Below are 22,450 nucleotides of genomic sequence, written 5' to 3'. Positions count from 1 at the left end.
GTAAACTGCTAGGATGTTTTCACTGAAACTCACCCAGAAGACTCTAAAGACATATTCCAACAAGAATTGTTCACCAGGTGGCGCCACCTGCCATGGATGCGGCTACACAGGGGTCATATGCAATTTCACAAAAATCGCTACTCCTCCTACAGGATTGATTGGATTTCAGACTTGTACACAACAACAGTGGCCGGTATGAGCTACAGCCTCATTGAGGCTATTTTTTAGTGAATCGTTTTTAGCTACCATTAGCTAGTTGTTGTTGATTTTTTAATGACGAGCATAAGCTATCTGCATAAGTTATGCTGGGATCAGACTACACGATATTTTTGTCTTTCAATATGGTCAGCATGTCAGATTACATAATCATACTGCCTTAAATTCTTGCCATGATTTGGTCAAAAGACTGGCAACGCTACAGGTTTTACACCGACCAATCATCATTCACGTCCTGTCTTGTTGTCAGGGAGGAGAGTCAAGAAATTGTCAATCATGGGTATCGAGGACCACGGCATAGGAGTTCTCAAACTGGGGGAGAAAATACAAAAAATTCTGACACACTAGACTTTTTATCAAGGTGTCATGGGGCATCCCAGACACCACATCAGTGTTCTCTGATTATGTCACATTACAAGACACTACAGACATTCATATTCAGGGCTGACGCTGGAAATTTGTCAGCCACAACAAAATGGTGTCAAAATCACAATTTTGAATTCGTGTAGTCTGATCCTGGCATTACCTTGGATTGAGAAGAGTTGCAGGGTGAAGTGTAGGCTTTGTTTCATTTCAGAAATGTGCTTCGGTACAGCTATAAGTAAAGAGCTTTTTTTTTCTTCACTGAATTGGGGATCCTCATAAACAATGACTGATGGTAGCCGATCATCACGAATAACATGCTGGGTAAGATCTGTTATTTTCACTCAGTGTTTTCTGCAGACATTTACATCACCTAGCTGCAGTATTGGTGGCTACTGTGTGCTGCTAGTGATGAACTCTGTATGTTTAAGATATTTTACCAGGATAAGTCTATTAAAGAAAGCTGACGCACTTCCTCCTCTTGATATTTTAACAGAGCACAGTGTACAGTCTGCTTTGCTTTGATTACCATCATTAAACATGATCTACTGCGCTGTGCAAAAGTCTTAGGCACATGGAAAGAAATGCTTTAGCCAAAAACGGCTTAAAAAATAATGAAATGAAATGTTTCAACATAAAAAAATACTATAATCAGTAGTGAGCCATAATAAATGAAATAAAGTCAGAATTTCGTGTGAGACAACCCTTTGTTTAAAAAAAAAATATATCAGTCTCAGGTACAATGAGTGCAGTTTTATAAGGAAATGAGCTGTAGGTTTTACGGAGCATCTCACAGAACCAGCTACAGTTCTTCTGGACACTTTGACTGTCACACTCGCTTCTTCATTTTGCACCAAAACCCAGCAGCCTTCATTATGTTTTCTTTTTTAATCTGAAAAGTGCTCTCTTATGTAATATGCTGCTGAGATACAAACTTTTTTTTCTGTAATATTTAATGTTGTGTTGGAAAACGAATGTTTGGACTCTAAAATGTTTTTGTACTGACTCGATAATGTAGAAGTCATAAAACAGAAATCTATTACAAAGTTTGTATGAAAAAAATAGGGGGTCTAAGACTTTTGCACAGTACTGGATGTCAAGATTGCAGTCATTTTGTGTCATCTGTTGATTAGTGTAATAATGTACATTACCTGTACGTCAAATCATATCTCTGGAGATAGGTTATTGGAATCAGAGTATTTTACTCAGGCTTATGAGTGTGAGTAAATAGGTATCGGACAAATACCCAGCGCCATGGGTATTGATCAGACATGTCCACAAGCGCTGGCGACCGGCGGTTTTCTCCGCCTACGCAGACAGTCTGCACTGGCGACTTGATCCCAAGAAAAGAAAAAAAAACACCTTGCCTTTCAATGTTCAAGTGATTTATATAGTCTCTGCTGGCCATAATTTGCTGCAAATCCAATTATTTCACCACAAAATTGTCTTTGATTTGGGTCTAGTATGACCAGAAGCGACGCCATATTTGTTGATTGATTCTCGCACTCTGGCTGATCTGATGTAGCAGATGACTTAGCATATTATATCAATAATGTACAGTATCATCAGTATATTTTTTAATATAGATTAAGTTTTCACTAGTCATCACTGATGGGATATTTAAACAAAGTTGACATGAATATTGTGTGCTCAGATCCAAAGACCATAAAGTATTCAGTATATGTTATTTGGGGTACAGCAAGCAAAATTTCAAATGGAAATAAAGTTGTGTGAATTCAATTTTGTTTTCCTCAATTTATTAGATTAGAAGCTATGAATGATAAGTAAACTTAAAGAAAATAATTAGAAGATTCATTATTCTCCATCAAAGAATTATTTTCATATCCAGAAGCTACCTGGAGTGCCTAAGTTCCCATATAGAGATGTCTGGCCCATTAGCTAAAGCTTCATACTTATAAAGTGCAAATGCAAATAGCTAATTGTGTGCAAATATTTGTGCTGAAATTAAAATTATACAATACACAATACCACACGAGAAGCACATCAGGTACATTATACCAAAGAAGCTCGCCATGTAGTTATGTTACAGAGCCAGGCAGCGTACTACAGAGGGGAACTGAGAAAGCCAAGCACACACACATCTGGAGGGAAATTTCATACAGATTTTGCAAGTATTTTACAGGGAAATGATTAGTAATTTATTAGCTGAGAATGCACCAGAAGCCACAAGAAGGCAGGTAAATTTCAAAATCTCCTGAGGGAGGAGCGGCACATGACCCCAGACTCCCAGAGGTGGACAGTAACGAAGTACATTACTTGAGTACTGTACTTAAGTACACTTTTTGAGTATCTGTACTTTACTTGAGGTGTTTGGTTTTTTTTTTGGGAGAATTATGACTTTTTAACTTCACTACATTTGAAAGACAAATAACATACTTTTCACTCCACTACATTTCTATCAAGGTCCTCGTTACTCATTACTATGAAGCAGCTTTGAAAGTGGATGTTTTTTCTTTTCTTTTCTAAAACGTCATTGTTTTTCGTAGGTGACACTGAGACAGCCGATCAGTAATCACTCGGGTCACGTCACGTCCACAGACTGTATAAAATCAAGTTCAGTGATTTCTCAGCAGCATTATTTAACACGATCAGTTGATGGCAGAATGGAAGGAGGCGGTTCTTCTGAGGAATGCACGCACCCATGGCCCATGAACCCATGTTTCAGTTTTCTGAAAGGATTAAAGATTCGTTTCATTTTAAATGTTTGCTTTGTTTGCCGAAAACGAAGCACATCACAGCCTACAAAAACTCGCCGTCCAACCTGCGGAAGCGTATTGAGGTATATAAACATTTTATTCCAAGAGAAAGCTTGCAGTGAAGTTGTCTGTGCTTTTAGAGCTAGTGATAACGTTGCAATAGCTATGCAGTCTGGTTAGTCAAATGACTTTCTATGGATTTTCCTGCCAAGTTGTCGTAGCCTTGTCCACGGCTAACGATAACACATAGCTAGTTAACTTGGACACTGTTAGTTAGCATGTAAAAACGGAGTTACACTAACATGAATAACGTTAACTTATCTGAAGTCCTTTCAGAAATGTTTTAGCATAATCTTGCCAAATAAACAAAATGCAGAAATCTTTCTTTTCTAGTAGCATTAGCTACCCAATAGGATTTTGAGTTTTAAAAGCGTTTGCTAGCATGTCAGGCTGAGCTTCACTAACTAGCTAGCTTAACATTAAACCACCATGATGGCACAGCATGCGTTCATTTTGTGAATTCACAAAATAATCCAGTCGGTTGCTTCAGAGGCATGAGGTATTATAAGCGGTGTGACAATAATACAACAATGTGTTAACAGAAAATGTACTTTTAATACTTAAGTATTTTTAAAAGGAAGTACTTTAACTTGAGTAAAAAAAAATTGACTGGAGAACTTTCACTTGTACTGGAGTAACATTTGGCCAGTTGGATCTGTACTTTGACTTAAGTAATGAAGTTGAGTACTTTGTCCACCTCTGCAGACTCCCCTAGCATTAGCAAGCAAGCCTTTGGCAAATTCCAGACTCGCCGACTCCTTTTTTTTTTTTTTTTTTTATCCAGCTACTTCAGATTTTCTAGAGAACCCTGTATCAATGCATTCCTTGTCCAGACCATGAGTCCCTTCCTATAGATTTCTGATCATGTGTTTTTCTCTCTACTCGCAGACTTGCCAAAAAGTCCTGGTTTGGTAACTTTATCAACCTGGAGAAGGAGGAGCAGATCTTCGTGGTGATCAAGGACAAGCCACTGAGCTCCATTAAGGCAGACATAGTGCAAGCCTTTCTGTCGGTACGCAACCCATCATCATTCTTCCCTTCCTGTTTGAGACCCTTTTTTGAATCTATGGAAGCACATCTGTATACCTCTACAGGCATGTTGAAACACTCTGGGTTTGCACATTTAGCTGACTAGCTGATGTATATCACAATTTGGTAAAATGCACGGCTGCAGCACCTTTATTTTCCCCCGAAGCAAGACTTTCATCGTAGGTCAATAGAAAATGAAGCGAGAGCAGTGATCATTAACATATAGATGCTGTTGCAGTGAAAGACTTGTTCGGTGTGTGGAAGTGGCCATGAAGGCTTGGTTTACATGCTGCTTCTGAGACGTGGTCATTAGCTTGTGAAAGCAGCATTTCAATGGCCTGCTGTTTTTCTTCTTCCTCTGATGAAGAAAGTTTTTCTTTCTTTTTTTTTCAGCAGGAAGCATGAAGTACAAACTGATGCCATTTCCTGCATGTAGGCATGAGCTCAGAACAGACTGACTGCTTGTATTTATAAAGAAGGATGTTCAGATGATGTCGTGAACGTGAAGCTTCTTCTCACTACCCTCTCTTCACTTCTTTTATTTATACCTCTCTTTTGTTCTCCTTTCTCTTCTATTTTCTCCTCGTCTTCTCTGTTTTTTTTCTCCTCATTTTATCTGGTCCTCTCCTTTTTTCTTCTCATTTCTTTCCTCTGCTCTCATATCCCGCCCTATTCTCTCTTCAATTCGTTCCCTGTCCTTTTCATGCCTTTATTTCCTTTCTCATTTCTCTTCTCCTGTCTTCTCTTCTTTTCCTTTCATCTCGTTTCTTCTTTGTTTTCGCTCCTACCTTTTCTCCTCTTCTGTCTTATCTACTTCATATATCTTTCTTCATTTCTCCTTTTCTCTTCACCTCTTTTGTGCTCTTATCTCCTGTCCTGTCCTTTCTTCACTTCTCCTCTTTTCTCCCCTCATCTCTTCTCTGTTTGTTTTCCTTCTATTCCTCTCTTTCCTCATCTTCCATTTTCTCTTCTCCTGTATCTCCTCACCACTTCTTTATTCTCTTCACTTCTTTCTTTTTTTTTGGTCTCATTTGCTGTTATCTTCCCCCCTCTCTTCTTCTCCTCTCATCCCTCCTTTTCTCATCTCTCGTTCTCTTGTCTCTCCTCCCCAGATCCCTAGTCTCAGTCACAGTGTGATCTCCCAGACGAGTTTTCGGGCAGAGTACAAGTCTACAGCAGGTCCCACCGTCTTCCAGAAGCCTGTGAAGTTCCAGGTGGACATCACTTACACAGAGAGCAGCAGCACAGCCACCAAGGAGAACGGCATCTACTCCGTCACCTTTACCCTGCTCTCAGGTAACCACACCTCACTAACCTTATTATCACAAGTCATCATTTTTTATTTAGTCAACTGTGGCTTTTAGTGCACTTCCACTTTCTCCACCTCCACAGGACTGCCCTTCTTAAACGCCCTCTCTCAGGCTACCTGGGGCTTTTTAAACTCAAAGACGAAGTGGCACTTTTCTAAAGAGCAGGTCATTTATAGCCAACTGTGTTTGGCATGATTTCACTACAGGAGGTCAGACTGGAGGAGCTACACCTTTTTCCTCGCTCAGGGTCTTTTCCCAATGTCAAAGTGCCTCAGATTGTTCTTCACTCTTGCCACAATAAAAGAGCTGGTTTTCAACCAACAAAATCATTTCGGTCCCTGGACTTAAACTAAGAGGTTATGTGCTTGGAGATGGTGCCATTGCATTTTTTCATTATATGGCACGAGCTACTTCCGGTAAAATCGTGCACTCTGATTGGTTCCTTGGCGGGCAAAATTTTCCCGTCATGCTCGTGGGTGATTACGGACTTTTTCCAAGGCACCGGCTTTCAATGTTACAAAACAACAAAAAAAAGATAAATTGGAAATCAAAACGGCATCAAAAACTGCCAAAAGACAAACAAGAGTCACTGAGTTATTCAAGAAATAAGCAACGGAGAGCATTCAGAAAGCAAATTTTATTACCCTGAAGAGGCTGTCGTCATGTATTACTCGAGTGAAAAAATAAATTCAGTTTTGAAACCGCTAGCCGTTTATTCTGCATGCGTGACTCAACTACGTTACAAATATGATGTAACTGAAAGCAGCGTCACGCCTCCTTGTAATGACCGCCTATTTTAATCTTAGAAATAAAAAAGCCATATAATAAACTCCTTATTAACCTCGCTTGCTCAGTCTTTATGGGAAAATATCAGACCTTGGTCTTTTTGTACGGCTCGGCCCATACTGTCTGATATTTTCCTGTAAAGACCTCGTGCTCAGTTAATAAGTAGCTAATAAGAACCATTAGTGCCATTATTTACATGGCTGCTATTGAAATAAGACGTGACAGTGATGAGGATTTTTGAAGGTTATTGATAAAAATAAGGCTACGTTCACACTGCAGGCTGAAGTGACTCAAATCCGATCTTTTCGCCCATATGTGACCTGTATCCGATCTTTTATTGACAATATGAACGACACAGATCCGATTTTTTCAAATCCGACCCAGGCCGTTTGGCACTTATAGGGAGGAAAAAACGTCTATGCTGTCTTTCTTTGCATAAGGCAAACCTCACGGAAAAATCAAAAGACTAATTACCATTCGGTTTATTGAGGTGCACAGCAGTGTATACATATAGTTGCAACAACTCACATAAAACAAAGACTGATATTCGGTTGGTTGAGCTGCGCAGACTGCACAGGTTGCGAGCTCGAGCTTGGTTGCTATGGTTACTAACAACAAGTTTGACAGGCATATCGGGGTTGGGGTTGGTTTGCTGGCAGCTTTGTCCCCCCCAGTTTTTTGTCCCTCCCAGTTCAAAAAACGTATCTGCGCCCCTGCGCATGACATCAGTGCGAGGGACGCTTCGGGCTGTGAAGGTTCTGAATCTTCTCAATGGAAGGACGCAGAGGTTAGGGAGCTGATTTCCATTTGGGGGGATGCAGCTATTCAAGCTAGATTGGATGGGTCATACCGCAACCGGGCGGTTTTACTTCTGTAAACACTGGCCATGCTCACTGCGTGTGACGTCGTCGTATCCTGCAATGCGCATGCGGAACACTTGTGTAGGTCGCTTTTCGTTCATACTGAGGATCACATACAAGTCGCATATATTTGTTAATGTGAACGACCTCACAAAAAAATCGGATTTCACAAAAAAATCGGAATTGAGCATTAAGCCTTGCAGTGTGAACGCAGCGTAAGTGCAGCAGTCTTAGGCACATGCAGAGAAATGATGTAAAAGATACCTTCAACAAAAAATACATTAAATGTTTATATTTATTATATTATATTTAGATATTTGTATTTACAAACCTGCCTAGACTAGCAACTTAGCTATATGTGGGTGCGTAATTTATTGTAATTATTTAGATAAAAAATTTGAATAAACTCGAACTTGATTGTGGTTTATACATTTAGAAAATACTATAAAGAACAGTCAAAATCAAAGTCCCTCCTGTGCCAGGACCTGACCTTCCCAGGCAGTCTCCTGTCCTAGTACTAACTAGGCCCTTAAGGCACATTGGGTGGCGCCAATCTCCGTTTCTCTAGCCCTCAGCCTCTTATCTATTACATAGCTAGGGTTACAGTCCTCTGGTAACCACGAGTGTTTGACTCCCTACACCCATCTGTATTGCAACATGGCAGTAGGGACCTTTTATATGACGGTCTTCTGTATGATTTGACCATAAGTAGAACTCACACTCTTCCGGTCGAGAGATGGGCACACTAACCACTAGGCCAGCTCATGGTATAAAGAGCAGTAAATAGTAATAAATGAAGCAAAGTCAATATTTGGTGTTACGACCCTTTGTTTAAGAAAAATAGTAGTCACAGGTACGATTTGTACAGTTTTATAAGGAAATAAGCTGTAAGTTTGACTGAGTATCTTACACAACCAGCCACAGTTCTTCTGGAAACTTGCTTCTTCTTTTAAGACCGTCACACTTGCTTCTTATTTCTGCAGCAAAACCCAGCAGTCTTCATTTTTTTTTTTTTTTGTCTGAAAAGTGTCTCTTACGTAATATGCTAATGTTTGGAAATCTGAAATGTGTTTGTCCGACTCGATAATGGAGACGTTATAAAATAAAAATCTATGATAAAGTTTGTACTAAAAAAACAGGCTGCCTAAGACTTCTGCACAGTACTTTTTCTTGTTAATTTGTTGATGGATGTGCAACCCTTGATGAAATTGTGTCCTGTCTTGATGCTCCTTTACCTTGAATTGTTATATTTTTTTCTTTTATACCCCCACTCCGAGGGGGGGGGGGGGGGGGATACTGGTTTACCTCCGTCTGTCCGCCCGTCCGTCTGTATCTCCGTCCATCTAAAACACCCTTTTTCTCAGCAACCACAAATCATAGCCATTTGGTACTTAGTACCAAACTTCAGCTTGGGGTTCTATAGCTCCGAAGGAGGGGGGGTATACTGGTTTACCTCTGCCTGTCCGCCCGTCCGTCTGTATCGCCGTCTGTCCGAGACACCCTTTTTCTCAGCAACCACAAATCATAGCCACTTGGTACTTAGTACCAAACTTCAGCTTGGGGTTTTATACCATGTACGCCGTTTTCAGGTCTGTCCCACATCGACTTCCTGTTTACAGACCAAATGTATTTACGAAACATATAGGGTGGATTTACAAAATTTTCGTAACACTTTTCTCAGCAACTACAAATCACAACTGCTTGATATTTGGTACCGAGCTTCAGCTTGGGGTTCTATACCGTGTCTACTGTTTTCAGGACTGTCACACATCGACTTCCTGTTTACCGACTGAATGTATTTACGAAACATATAGGGTGGATTTTGATGCTATTTCAAGAAGCAAAATGCTGTTTCAAAATGACAGTTTACCAGGGTGCTGTTTGAAATCCCTGGGGAGAGACACTGCTCTTTACTTACTTGTTTCAGGGTTAATTATTTGTTGAAGTGAACATTCATAATAAGTGTCTTATTCCTTCGATTGCTTGCATTCTGATATAAGTGAGAGTGGGGGGATACGTAAGCTCCCAGTTGATCTTGTTTTTCCTTTCTTTGTTATTTGTGCCTTTTTGTGTTTTGTTTCATTTTACCTTGTTGTTGTGTCCTTTTCTTGGTCTGTCTAGCCCCCATGTATTTGCAACCCCTGTCACTTATTACACAATTAAACAAAAAAAAAAGTTCTCAGAGCCACGGTTAAATCTTTCACGGTGCGCTACACATACAGAGGAAACCCCTATGTCTGATTTGGTAATGTGCTGTATCCCTGAATAAGCACATGCACCTTGTCAGATAGAGAGAGAAACAAAAAGACAGAGATGTCATAGTTAGTCTCCACCAGGCTGCCTCCTTTCCACCGCAGTGCGTTCGAGCAGTCACTGTGCTAATATAAGCTCCACACTCTAATTATCACTGCTGCCAACGACATTCAGTTTCTGTTGGCCTCACAGGCAATTACAGGCAGAACCAAAACAAAGGAAGTGCCATTAGTCAGATTGTTCTCATAGAAACACATTATTTTACAAACTAATGCCTGAGTGTTCTTTGTCATTTTAGCCATTATATCAAATTTGCCTTCGAGAGGCTCGATAGACAGCTGTTTCAATTCAGACTTCATAGTCAAGTTCTGGGAAATTCCGATTCTTTCCAGTCCGTGTCTTGCAGGTTGATGTGCATTAAACCCAGTATGTGGTTCCAGGTCCGAGTCGGCGCTTTAAGCGGGTGGTGGAGACGATCCAGACGCAGCTGTTAAGCACACACGACCAGCCGGGAGTCCAACAGCTGGCTGGTGAGTAAAGCTCCACCCCCCACATGGCCCTGTCCCAAATCCCCCCGTCAGCATCCACCACATGCATGCTCCCCCCTCACTCACTACACACCACCCCATAGCACTTACCCCACACCCACTCGCTCAGAACATGCATTGATCAGACTGTGGATGTACACAGAGAGCTCGGGAATAAAATTACACTGGCGGGTGGTAGAAGGCTTTTTATGGGGTAAGCTCTGCTTGTAAACCCTTATACAGGCCCACTGGGGATCTTCCTGTTTATTATCTCTAACAAAACTTCATGCATCCAGATTATTATAAACAAACAATAAGTAATAAAGAAACAATCGCATCATTTAATGGAAAATGTATCGTGTCCCAAAGAGCTGCTACTGATTCTATTTTAAGCGCAGCGATTCAAATGGAAAACAGGTGGAAAGAAAGAAAGAAAGAAAGAAAGAAAGAAAGAAAGAAAGAAAGAAAGAGAAGCACCTTTGTCCTTCCTCTATGCATGTCTTTCCTTCTGACTCGTACACCGTCTGCTGCAAGCCTGTGTCCTCTCCATCTGCTTGATGACAGCTCCCCCTACTGAGACAAAACTAGTTCTGCAGTACCATCTGAAATCAAGTTTTCCGTTGCTTCACTGACGCATTACGAGATCTGCTTTAACCTGTGCTTTCAATCGGTGTGAATGTTGTTAGTCAGATACTGGAACTAAGTACATTCAAATGTTGACAATGGATTCGTCACATCGAACCAGTAAAACCACTAATGTGATTGGAGATGCTACACGAGGTTCTGAGGTTGACAGGGTTTCAGTGGCTCATTAATTAAGCGACTTTTCTCACTGCACAATATTTATCATGAGAAAAATCAAAGAAAGCTGCTTTGTCTTCTGGCCACTGGTTCAGTATCGAACATCCAGTTTCAGCACTGGTTCAAGATGGCACCAGAAAGACCAAATGGTACTTGGGTACGGGATGAGTAGGTTGTTGCTGAGTGGTTTGAAATACTGTCACATATACAGAGGTTTACGTGTTAGCTCATCCGGCCAACAGGCGATGAGCTCATGCCATCATGGTGTCGTCTGTCCGTCGTCTGTTGTTCGTCGTTCGTCCGGCGGCGTCCACATTCCACGAAAATCGCTTCTTCTCTATCAATTCTTCACTGATTTTTATTCTTTTTGGCAGGAAGGTAGGTCTGCCTGGGGTGCATATGGCTTCTACTCAAATTTGCATAATTGCAATTAATAATGAAGATATGGAGTAATTAAGCCCTAACGAGCAGTTTCTACACAAATCGCTTCTTCTCCCTCAATTCTTCACTGATTTTGATTCTTAATGGCGTGAAGGTAGGGGTACCTAGGGTGCATATAACTTCTACCCAGATTTGCTTAATTACAATTATTAATGACGTTATGGACTAATTAAGCCTTAATGAGCAGTTCAACAAAAATCGCTTCTTCTCGGTCAATTCCTCACCGTTCTGGATTCTTTCTGGCAAACAGGTCGGTATTCCTAGGGTGTATAGCTTCTATATATAGATTGTATATAGTGTATATAGCTTGCAACATTTATTGCGCAAATTGGCCCACTTTAGATCGTTTTTTCTGGACTAGACGGGGCCGGAGCTACGCCGTCATTGACGGTCTCGTTTTTCTGCTTTCTCAGCTAAATCAGTGATCAAACCAAAAGTGTAAAAAATAATGTTCATCCAGCAGTAAAGATAATGCACTGAAGGGGAACGGATGTGGGACAGGGAAGATGGGTCTTTGTTCTAAATAACAGTTATTTTCTCTGTACATTAACTATGTGGTTGAGTCCTTTTGCTACCTTGGTGATACCTTATGCCCCAGTGGAGGATGTGAGCTAGCTACCATCACAAGAACAAGGACCACATGGGGGAAGTTCAGAGAGCTACTACCCCTTTTGCCATGCAGGAGCTTGGCATATCATACCCGAGGTCGCGTTACAGTTCCTGCGTGAGGAGTGCTTTGTTGTACGCAAGAGAATGCTGGCCTCTGAGGAGAGAGGATGTTGGGCGTCTAGAGAGGAACGAAAGAGCTATGCTGTTGTGGATGTGTCGTATAAAGCCCGAGGATGGGGTCAGCTCCAGCAGGCTTTGTCTGAGGCTTGGTCTCCTGGATCTGCATGCTGACCTCAGGTATAGGTGTTTGTGGTGGTGTGACATGGTGCAGTTCCACCACGACTGCAAGAATCACAGCCCACCAGGTGGAAGGTGCGATAAAGAGGGGCAGGCCCTGCAAGATCTGGAAAGAGCTGGTGGCACAGGACCTAAAGGAGTGGAGCCTCACTACTGAGGATGCCCTTGATCAAAAGTATTGGAGGAAAGATGCTACAGTCAAGCCGTGCGTCATCTGACACACCTGTGGTGTAAGAAGACGTTAAAATGGGTAGTGAGTGAGTGAACTAGGTGAACTTTGATCTATGAATTTGCAAACCATGAATTTGTGAGAACTTGAGAGCAGGACTGTGGGCTCTTTGGCCAGAAAGCCATGGTGATGATGCTAATCATAGTGATCTCAGTGGACCTTTGCCTTGTTGTTTTCTCCATGTTGCTTGGCGCACACCTGAAACAAAATATGTGTCTCATTCCCCAACGTTCACCAGATAAAATTTTGGTCGGATTTTCTTGTTCTTGTTGTTAATGTTGGCACTCAGGGTCCAAAACTAGCACCTGCCACTCACCATAGGTGAGTAAAAATCTACATTGGTGAATAAATGAGGTCAGTCACCATTGGTGGGTTGCTGAAATAGGCCTACTTCTCAACTTTTATCATGACAACACATAACTTGATTGACTACGTTTTGTTCTGTGGCAGGTTGAAAACTTTTTTGGCTGGTAAACTTTTTCACTTTACCAGTCGTTGGCAGATGCCTGTTGGCATTATGGCATAATTACAAACATAATATTTGTGCTGGGTTTTTTTTCTCAACCTGAATAAATATTTACATTTAATTTTTAGTTTTATGGCACAAATACAGTATGAGCAAACTCTCTGTTCATAAAATCCTTATTGTTATTTTTGTTAACAGTGTATTGAATTTACAGTTGTTTCATTTAGTTGTTTGTTGTCGTGTAACAGCCCAGTGTTGTCAATAACGAGCTTTTCGTTAGTGTGTTTGCTGCAGCCGGTTTACTCTGAGTAACCAAATGGGTGATCGATGGAACAATCCAATCAAACAATCTTGTTAGTGTTGATCCGCTGTTAAGATGATACATGATATAAGATGATGATGCCCTGTCTTACTTTTTTTTTTCAAATTGACGTGAATGAACTCAAACTATGTGCAGAAGTTCTACAGGTTCACATCTGAGTTCACATTTGATCTTGTTTCTGAATATGCACTGAATAAGCATGTCTCAGGTGGGCTGATCTGATATCAGGAACAGGGGACACAGCAGGCGAGAGAGTCGCAACATCTCAGCTCACTGCATTCCATCACTCTTCTCTGAATTCCTCTCCTTCGCTCTCTCCCTGTCTCTCTCTCTTTCTCTCTCTCTTCCTGTTATTCACCATTTGTCTTCTTTTGCTGCCTCGCACTTTCTTTCTGTCAAACACACGTTCACACACAGCCATCACTGCCACTGCTTCCTGCCTCTCACTCAGTATCGAGCGACTCAGAGTGTGTGTCACAGGCTCACTCACTCCCACACTGCACTGATGAATGGCATGTGCTCAGGGAAGCTCAGGGGAAAACTCCACTGATGCTCCGTCTATATACAGTCTAGTTTCTTGTTGGATACTGTTTTGGCATTTATGCTACAAACTAACTGAATATAGCGATGTGTGTGTACATCACAAATGCCCAAAGATTTCCAGGGATTATATTAGCTACAAGAATAACACCCCGAAGGAAATGACATTTTTTTAAAGATATTTTTTGGGCTTTTTTTCACCTCCATTGGATAGGACAGTGTAGAGACAGGACAGGAAATGAGTGGGAGAGAGAGACGGGGAGGGACCGGGAGATGACCCCGGGCCGGAATCGAACCCGGGTCCCCGGATCCATGGCATGGCGCCCCAGCCACCTGAGCCACGACGCCCCCAGGAAATGACATTTTTAATTGTTAAAATTGAGCACCGTGATCTTTAATCATGTCAGCCAGTGCCAAGAAAACATACTACAGGTGTACAAATGACCTTATTGAACAAACAAGAAAAAAAAATTACATCGGATAAAATCTCTAAACTTTGCTACAGAACATTTTTACACCTGCCGTGTTGGTCAGCATCTCATCTCATTATCTGTAGCCGCTTTATCCTTCTACAGGGTCGCAGGCAAGCTGGAGCCTATCCCAGCTGACTACGGGCGAAAGGCGGGGTACACCCTGGACAAGTCGCCAGGTCATCACAGGGCTGACACACAGACACAGACAACCATTCACACTCACATTCACACCTACGCTCAATTTAGAGTCACCAGTTAACCTAACCTGCATGTCTTTGGACTGTGGGGGAAACCGGAGCACCCGGAGGAAACCCACGCGGACACGGGGAGAACATGCAAACTCCACACAGAAAGGCCCTCGCCGGCCACGGGGCTCGAACCCAGGACCTTCTTGCTGTGAGGCGACAGCGCTAACCACTACACCACCGTGCCGCCTGTTGGTCAGCATATATATAAAAAACAGTTATTCTACAAAATCGAGTTGTACATGCGCTATAAGCCATGTACGACGAGATTTTGTGGAATAATTGATTTATTCCATCCACATTCACTTGATTTTGAGACGCAGAGCATTTTTATTTTATTTTTTGCAAATTCGATAAATGAAAATTTTATACAAAACATCCGACAAAATCATTTCCGCTTAGAATGTAAACAAACTGGCGACATAACAGGACCAATTTGTGAAAAATGCTATAATAATAATTCTTGAAAAATATAAAAGAGACGTTCTTACCATCAAATACTTTTATTCCATATTTTGTTGGTTTTTTTGTGTTTTTTGGGGTTTTGTTTTCGAGTAGAGTTTTTATTTCGTCCTCGGTTGGTTCAGCAACACGATCTGCCATTTTGTTTTTCTCTACTCACGGTATATGAGCTGATATCCTAGCAGTAGAGTAGCCAATCAGAGTGCACCATTGCTCATATCCAGGGACTGCAGATATATCTCATCTCATCTCATTATCTCTAGCCGCTTTATCCTTCTACAGGGTCGCGGGCAAGCTGGAGCCTATCCCAGCTGACTACGGGCGAAAGGCGGGGTACACCCTGGACAAGTCGCCAGGTCATCACAGGGCTGACACATAGACACACAACCATTCACACTCACATTCACACCTACGCTCAATTTAGAGTCACCAGTTAACCTAACCTGCATGTCTTTGGACTGTGGGGGAAACCGGAGCACCCGGAGGAAACCCACGCGGACACGGGGAGAACATGCAAACTCCGCACAGAAAGGCCCTCGCCAGCCACGGGGCTCGAACCCAGGACCTTCTTGCTGTGAGGCGACAGCGCTAACCACTACACCACCGTGCCGCCAGGATCTATTATATCCAGTGAAATATAAAATAAAGATGTCAGATCTTTTTCAGCCTTTAAAAGTAGACGGCCTTTCAATTTCATAAAATCAGTGCAATTTAGACAGAGGAAGTCCAGTGTGCGCATGCACAGACTTACCTTCGTTCTTTTCCTTCTTCTGTTGGGTTTTCCATCATGTGGAATCTACAGTGTTGCATTACTGCCAGGTTTACCTTGACCGTGCACTGACAGTTACATCATTCTGTCGTGAAACAAACAGCTGATCACACCGAAGTGCTCGCTGACCGCCGATATTTATTAGTTTGGTCCTGCGTTTCCTTTCTTTCGCAACATAACATCTTCTCCCTTTCCGTTACTGTAGTCGGTCTTTCACGTTTCATTCTCACATTCACATCCTCCATTTTTGTCTCCTGTTTCAAATTTGTATCCCGCAATGCCTTGTGTGAACGGGGAAAGCCCACCACACGATGCATGACGTAGTATCTTGAATTGGGTCATGGTGAAGCAGGAAAACAATAGTGGAGAATTTAGGGCCATGTGGCTCTAAATTCATGAACTGTTCTGTTTAAAAAATAATAATAATAAAATTGGAAGCCTGTAATTAAAATTCAGTAGCTTTCGGTCCACTAAACAAAAATAATTGGGTATCAGGGAAAATTCTTTTTATGACCTACACTTGAAAAATCTGAAAGGCAGTCTACCTTTAATGTGATGTACTGTAGCAAACAATAAAATTCAAGTGAAAAACAAATGCAAATGTTTCAGGGGGAAAGAAACGGAAAAACCTTACAATAACCTGTTTACACAAGTGTGCAACCCTTTTATAATGTGCTCAGAATTAACTCGTCACACGCAAACTCATTTTCTAAAGTATCATGCTCAAAATGACCATACAGCTGTCATCAGTGCATTCTGACATGCGCAATATAGTGATTCTGTAACACCAAATGTACAGTACCAGTCAAAAGTTTGGACACACCTCATTCAGTATTTTTTCTTTATGTTTATTAATTAAAAGGCATGTCTTAAAGTAATGATGGATGTCATTTCTCTTTACTTAGTTTAGCGGTTCTTGACATAATATGGATTACTACAGTTGTGGTGTGGATTAGGGTTATTTATATTATTTACTGTTTGATTTCAAACACATTAAAAAGGCAAGAAATTGCACTAATTAACTTTTGATGAAGCACCTGTTAACTGAAAAGCATTCCAGGTGACGAACTCATGAAGCTGGTTAGGATAATGCTAATAGTGTCCAAAGCGTTATCAAGGTAAACGCTGGCTACTTTGAAGAATCTAAAATATGAAACATACATATAAGCAGGTTTTTGTTTACCACACAATTCCATATATGTTTGATATGTTATTTCATAATTTTGACGTCTTCAGTATTGTTAGAAAATACAACCCCGATTCCAAAAAAGTTGGGACAAAGTACAAATTGTAAATAAAAACGGAATGCAATGATGTGGAAGTTTCAAAATTCCATATTTTATTCAGAATAGAACATAGATGACATATCAAATGTTTAAACTGAGAAAATGTATCATTTAAAGAGAAAAATTAGGGGATTTTAAATTTCATGACAACAACACATCTCAAAAAAGTTGGGACAAGGCCATGTTTCCCACTGTGAGACATCCCCTTTTCTCTTTACAACAGTCTGTAAACGTCTGGGGACTGAGGAGACAAGTTGCTCAAGTTTAGGGATAGGAACGTTAACCCATTCTTGTCTAATGTAGGATTCTAGTTGCTCAACTGTCTTAGGTCTTTTTTGTCGTATCTTCCGTTTTATGATGCGCCAAATGTTTTCTATGGGTGAAAGCTCTGGACTGCAGGCTGGCCAGATCAGTACCCGGACCCTTCTTCTACGCAGCCATGATGCTGTAATTGATGCAGTATGTGGTTTGGCATTGTCATGTTGGAAAATGCAAGGTCTTCCCTGAAAGAGACGTCGTCTGGATGGGAGCATATGTTGCTCTAGAACCTGGATATACCTTTCAGCATTGATGGTGTCTTTCCAGATGTGTAAGCTGCCCATGCCACACGCACTAATGCAACCCCATACCATCAGAGATGCAGGCTTCTGAACTGAGCGCTGATAACAACTTGGGTCGTCCTTCTCCTCTTTAGTCCGAATGACACGGCGTCCCTGATTTCCATAAAGAACTTCAAATTTTGATTCGTCTGACCACAGAACAGTTTTCCACTTTGCCACAGTTCATTTTAAATGAGCCTTGGCCCAGAGAAGACATCTGCACTTCTGGATCATGTTTAGATACGGCTTCTTCTTTGAACTATAGAGTTTTAGCTGGCAACGGCGGATGGCACGGTGAATTGTGTTCACAGATAATGTTCTCTGGAAATATTCCTGAGCCCATTTTGTGATTTCCAATACAGAAGCATGCCTGTATGTGATGCAGTGCCGTCTAAGGGCCCGAAGATCACGGGCACCCAGTATGGTTTTCCGGCCTTGACCCTTACGCACAGAGATTCTTCCAGATTCTCTGAATCTTTTGATGATATTATGCACTGTAGATGATGATATGTTCAAACTCTTTGCAATTTTACACTGTCGAACTCCTTTCTGATATTGCTCCACTATTTGTCGGCGCAGAATTAGGGGGATTGGTGATCCTCTTCCCATCTTTACTTCTGAGAGCCGCTGCCACTCCAAGATGCTCTTTTTATACCCAGTCATGTTAATGACCTATTGCCAATTGACCTAATGAGTTGCAATTTGGTCCTCCAGCTGTTCCTTTTTTGTACCTTTAACTTTTCCAGCCTCTTATTGCCCCTGTCCCAACTTTTTTGATATGTGTTGCTGTCATGAAATTTCAAATGAGCCAATATTTGGCATGAAATTTCAAAATGTCTCACTTTCGACATTTGATATGTTGTCTATGTTCTATTGTGAATACAATATAAGTTTTTGAGATTTGTAAATTATTGCATTCCGTTTTTATTTACAATTTGTACTTTGTCCCCACTTTTTTGGAATCGGGGTTGTAGTCACAATACAGAAAAGCCTATAAATGAGTAGGGGTGTACAAACTTTTGACTGGTCCTGTAGATCAGCTGTTTCTGTAGGATTGTCTTGATATCATCTTGGTTTCAGCTGACTGCTGAAGCCAGAGAGCTTACAAAGCATGTAGAGGATTTTATTGTCAAAAGGTATCAATCAGGAGAGAGGGACAAAATAATTTCCAAAACATTAGATGTACCACTGTGAACGGCACCGTTGTCATCATCAATTCGAGAAGATTCAGCATCACGCTGACTTGAAGAGGGCTGTGCACAGGCGATCCCTTCGCAATTTGACAAATCTAGAGTGTTTTTTTTCTTCAAAGAAGAGTGGAATAAAATTGCCAAATCAAGAGGCACCAAGTTGGTCGACTCTTAATCAAAATGCTGTACTGTATTACAGGCAAATATTTATTTGACAAATAAGAGTATTAGTGAAGGGCAGCACGGTGGTGTAGTGGTTAGTGCTGTTGCCTCACAGCAAGAAGGTCTGGGTTCGAGCCCCGGGGCCGGCGAGGGCCTTTCTGTGCGGAGTTTGCATGTTCTCCCCGTGTCCGCGTGGGTTTCCTCCGGGTGCTCCGGTTTCCCCCACAGTCCAAAGACATGCAGGTTAGGTTAACTGGTGACTCTAAATTGACCGTAGGTGTGAATGTGAGTGTGAATGGTTGTCTGTGTCTATGTGTCAGCCCTGTGATGACCTGGCGCCTTGTCCAGGGTGTACCCCGCCTTTCGCCCGTAGTCAGCTGGGATAGGCTCCAGCTTGCCTGCGACCCTGTAGAACAGGATAAAGCGGCTACAGATAATGAATGGATGGACGGAGTATTAGTGGAAGGGCTTGTTGTTGGTCTTTTCTTTTGTTCCCTCCTAAAGGTTTGCTTTTCCACTTGAATTTTATAGGTTGCTGTATCACATAAAGTCAAGTCAAGTCAACTTTATTGTCAAATATGCTATACATGCTCGACATACAGCACAGATGAAATTTCAGTCCTCTCTGACCCACGGTGCAAACAGGCAATGCAATAAATAAAAATAAAAACAGAATAATTGAAAAAAAATTAAATTAAATTAAAGGTTTAAGAAAGAGCTGACTGGATTTATCTTGGTTTATTTTTATTATTATTATTATTATTATTATTATTTTTACATCACAAGAAACTTAAATTTTAGACTTCGAATAGATCGGCCACTCGCTGTTAAAACCTTTGCAACTCAATTTCCATACAGTGCTAATTTTAAGTGACTTATTCCCTCCATTCGGCTTCGAATAGTAAAATACCATCATTTAGTACCAAAACACCTCTGAGTCCTCGTATTGTCCTTCATCTTGCACTTTTCTCTTCTTTTCCTCATCTTTTTATCTTTCTCTGGCCACTTCTTCTCCTTGTGTGAAGTCCATTATTCATTTGTTTGTTTGTTCTTTCTCTTTCTCTTGTTTCTTTTTCTCTTCCCGTCTGTGTACCTAGGCAGCCCATTGAGTAACTTCTTTGACGTAATTAAACAACTTTTTTCAGACGAGAAGAACAGCCAGGTGCTCCATCCACCTGGCACGCCCAACAGACACCCGCGGCACGATCCCGAGCCTAGTGACTCTAAATGCCTGGCAGACAATGCCAGGGACAATGCCAGGATGGTGGCCTCTGTTGGGACGCAGGAGCAGCCCTAGAGACTTGTAGAAATAATCCAGTCATACTCACTGACTTGCATACTGTCAGCAGTGATGCAAATAATCTTGTCTAATAGACTTTTGTATGTTGGAACGACTGTATAAAGATGAACATGTTAAGATGAGCACATTCAGACACACTCTTCCCCCATGCCATTTTTTCCCTCGACTTGTCTCCATTGTCATAATTTGTGACAGGTGTTCTTTTTTTTTTTTTTTGTGACTTTTCATGACTTCTTTCGTGTCCACTTTCCTCACAATGTGTGATGACTTGTTTTTACTACCAGGAATTATCCAGAAAAGCTATTAACACCCCGCTCCCCTGCTCCAACCGCGTTCTTTGACGGAAGGCTCTGTTCATAATGACGAAAACCAGACGCATCATCCTTCATCCTCACCTTCTTTTACCTCTCGCCAATGACTTTGTGATCCTTGAGGAAAACATACAAACCGACACCAACATCCAGCCCATGCTCTTCCTTCTCTCCATCTGACCTTACACAAGGAACTTTTCACGTCTTCAGCTTGCTGAACCACACGCACTACGCAACCATATACAAATATACACATGCACAACTGTGGGATGGACTCCCAAAGGACAAAACTGTGTGAGAAACTGTATGGGGAGGGGGAACAATGACGGATTGTCCCAACGGGATAAAACTCATCGCAGATTGTTTTGTCATTGACTTTCTTTCCAGTGAGCCGGGTTTGATCTAAAAATTCGGCTGCAAAAGTATGTGTATGCTTATATTGCTCTGGTGGGAATGGGTGTGTGTGTGTGGGGGGGGGGACAGGAATGAGCTGCTGGTTCATGAGCTTATCCAAATGAATAATTTCCAGTGTACAGACCAACAGTCTTCTTATGTATAACAAAATGCCTAGATGTGCTTCTAATGTTTGATTATGTTGTAGATTCTGACTGAAATCTTGTGCCGCCACACAATATATAGATATATATACACACACTTTTTTTTCTTCTTCTTCTTGTGTTTTATTATTGCTTAATTTATGAAACATTAGTTTCAAGTAGCTGCTGCACTGAATCTCGAGTTCTGTTCTCGTTCAAGCTATTTTATGATCGACACCTCATGACACAACTACCAGCAGTAGATTTAAGGACAAAAGCGTTTAATACATTGTGAATATTTTTGTATTTTTTCTGTATTTATTCATCTGAATTATTCATTGCATATGTGTACCCTAATTTATTGTCATCATTATGAATACTGGGGGGGGGGGGGGGTCAGATTAATTGAATGAATGAATGTTATTTATTTCCATCCTTGAATGTTTGTATGCCCTGACACAAATGCAGGTTTGTTCTGATTTAAGAGATTTGAACATGGACATTGACAATATTTCTTCTTTTTTTTTTTCTAGCTTTGAATGATAAAAAAAAAAAAAAATGTAGTATATGTTTAAAAAAAAAAGAGATAATTTAACAGTTAAGAATGTAGTCTAGCCTCTTTGGGGAGGGAATGAGCATCTTGATATTTGTCAGTTTCATTGTGTGTGTACAATGGATTGAGACAAAATGCTCCTCTTGAGTCAGTTCTCTTGTAAATAGACTGATGTCACCTTCTCATATGAAGGGGGTGCTTGGTACCTGCTCTTCTTCGCTTTTAACTTGTATTGCTGTGTGCATGCCAGACATCGGCTTTCCTTTGCATGGCGTTAGTGTAATTGTTAAAACCCCTCTCTGACCCCTTACTGCTTTCCTCTGTGTTACTTGAGATAAAAAAAGCATTCCCGCCCTTCTTTTCGCTGTTATTCTAGCCGCTGTTTTGTGTCCTTCTCTCTTTCATGAACCTTTAGTGCACTGAGTTTTGAAACGCTTCCTCTGGTCTGTATCATTTACCTCTGAGGAAAGAAATACCATCAGTCTCAAAATCCTAGTTTACAGACATGGGAAGAGTTTTTTGACAAAACAGAAATAAAGCAATACCTGTTGTTAATTATCCTATTTTATACAGTAGACTACAACTGATCATGTGACTCCCGACGATAAACACACAGAGCAGGAATGAACGTGAAGCTGTAACATAACTGTGAGCAACTTTAGAACAAGGAAAAAAACAACAACAAATGAAACAATAAACTCATTCACTTATTAGGAATGTCTGTAGCCTTATGTGTGT

At 41.1% G+C, this 22,450-nt stretch overlaps 1 protein-coding gene across 1 annotated transcript in view; it reads left to right on the top strand.

Annotated features, from left to right (window-relative positions):
* brsk2a (BR serine/threonine kinase 2a) overlaps positions 1 to 21,067 on the top strand; it is a 525,206-nt gene extending 504,139 nt beyond the window's left edge. The window contains exons 16-19 of the mRNA XM_060910107.1: positions 4,245 to 4,368; positions 5,498 to 5,681; positions 10,035 to 10,124; positions 20,597 to 21,067. Of these exons, the coding sequence (XP_060766090.1) occupies positions 4,245 to 4,368; positions 5,498 to 5,681; positions 10,035 to 10,124; positions 20,597 to 20,619 (421 nt within the window). The 3' untranslated portion in view covers positions 20,620 to 21,067. The remainder of the gene's footprint in view (positions 1 to 4,244; positions 4,369 to 5,497; positions 5,682 to 10,034; positions 10,125 to 20,596) is intronic.
* Positions 21,068 to 22,450: the final 1,383 nt, after the last annotated feature.

Source organism: Neoarius graeffei, chromosome 2 (genome assembly GCF_027579695.1).
Source record: "Neoarius graeffei isolate fNeoGra1 chromosome 2, fNeoGra1.pri, whole genome shotgun sequence".
Lineage (NCBI taxonomy): Eukaryota > Metazoa > Chordata > Actinopteri > Siluriformes > Ariidae > Neoarius > Neoarius graeffei.
Note: the sequence above shows the minus strand (reverse complement) of the source record. Positions and strands in the feature narration are given on the sequence as shown.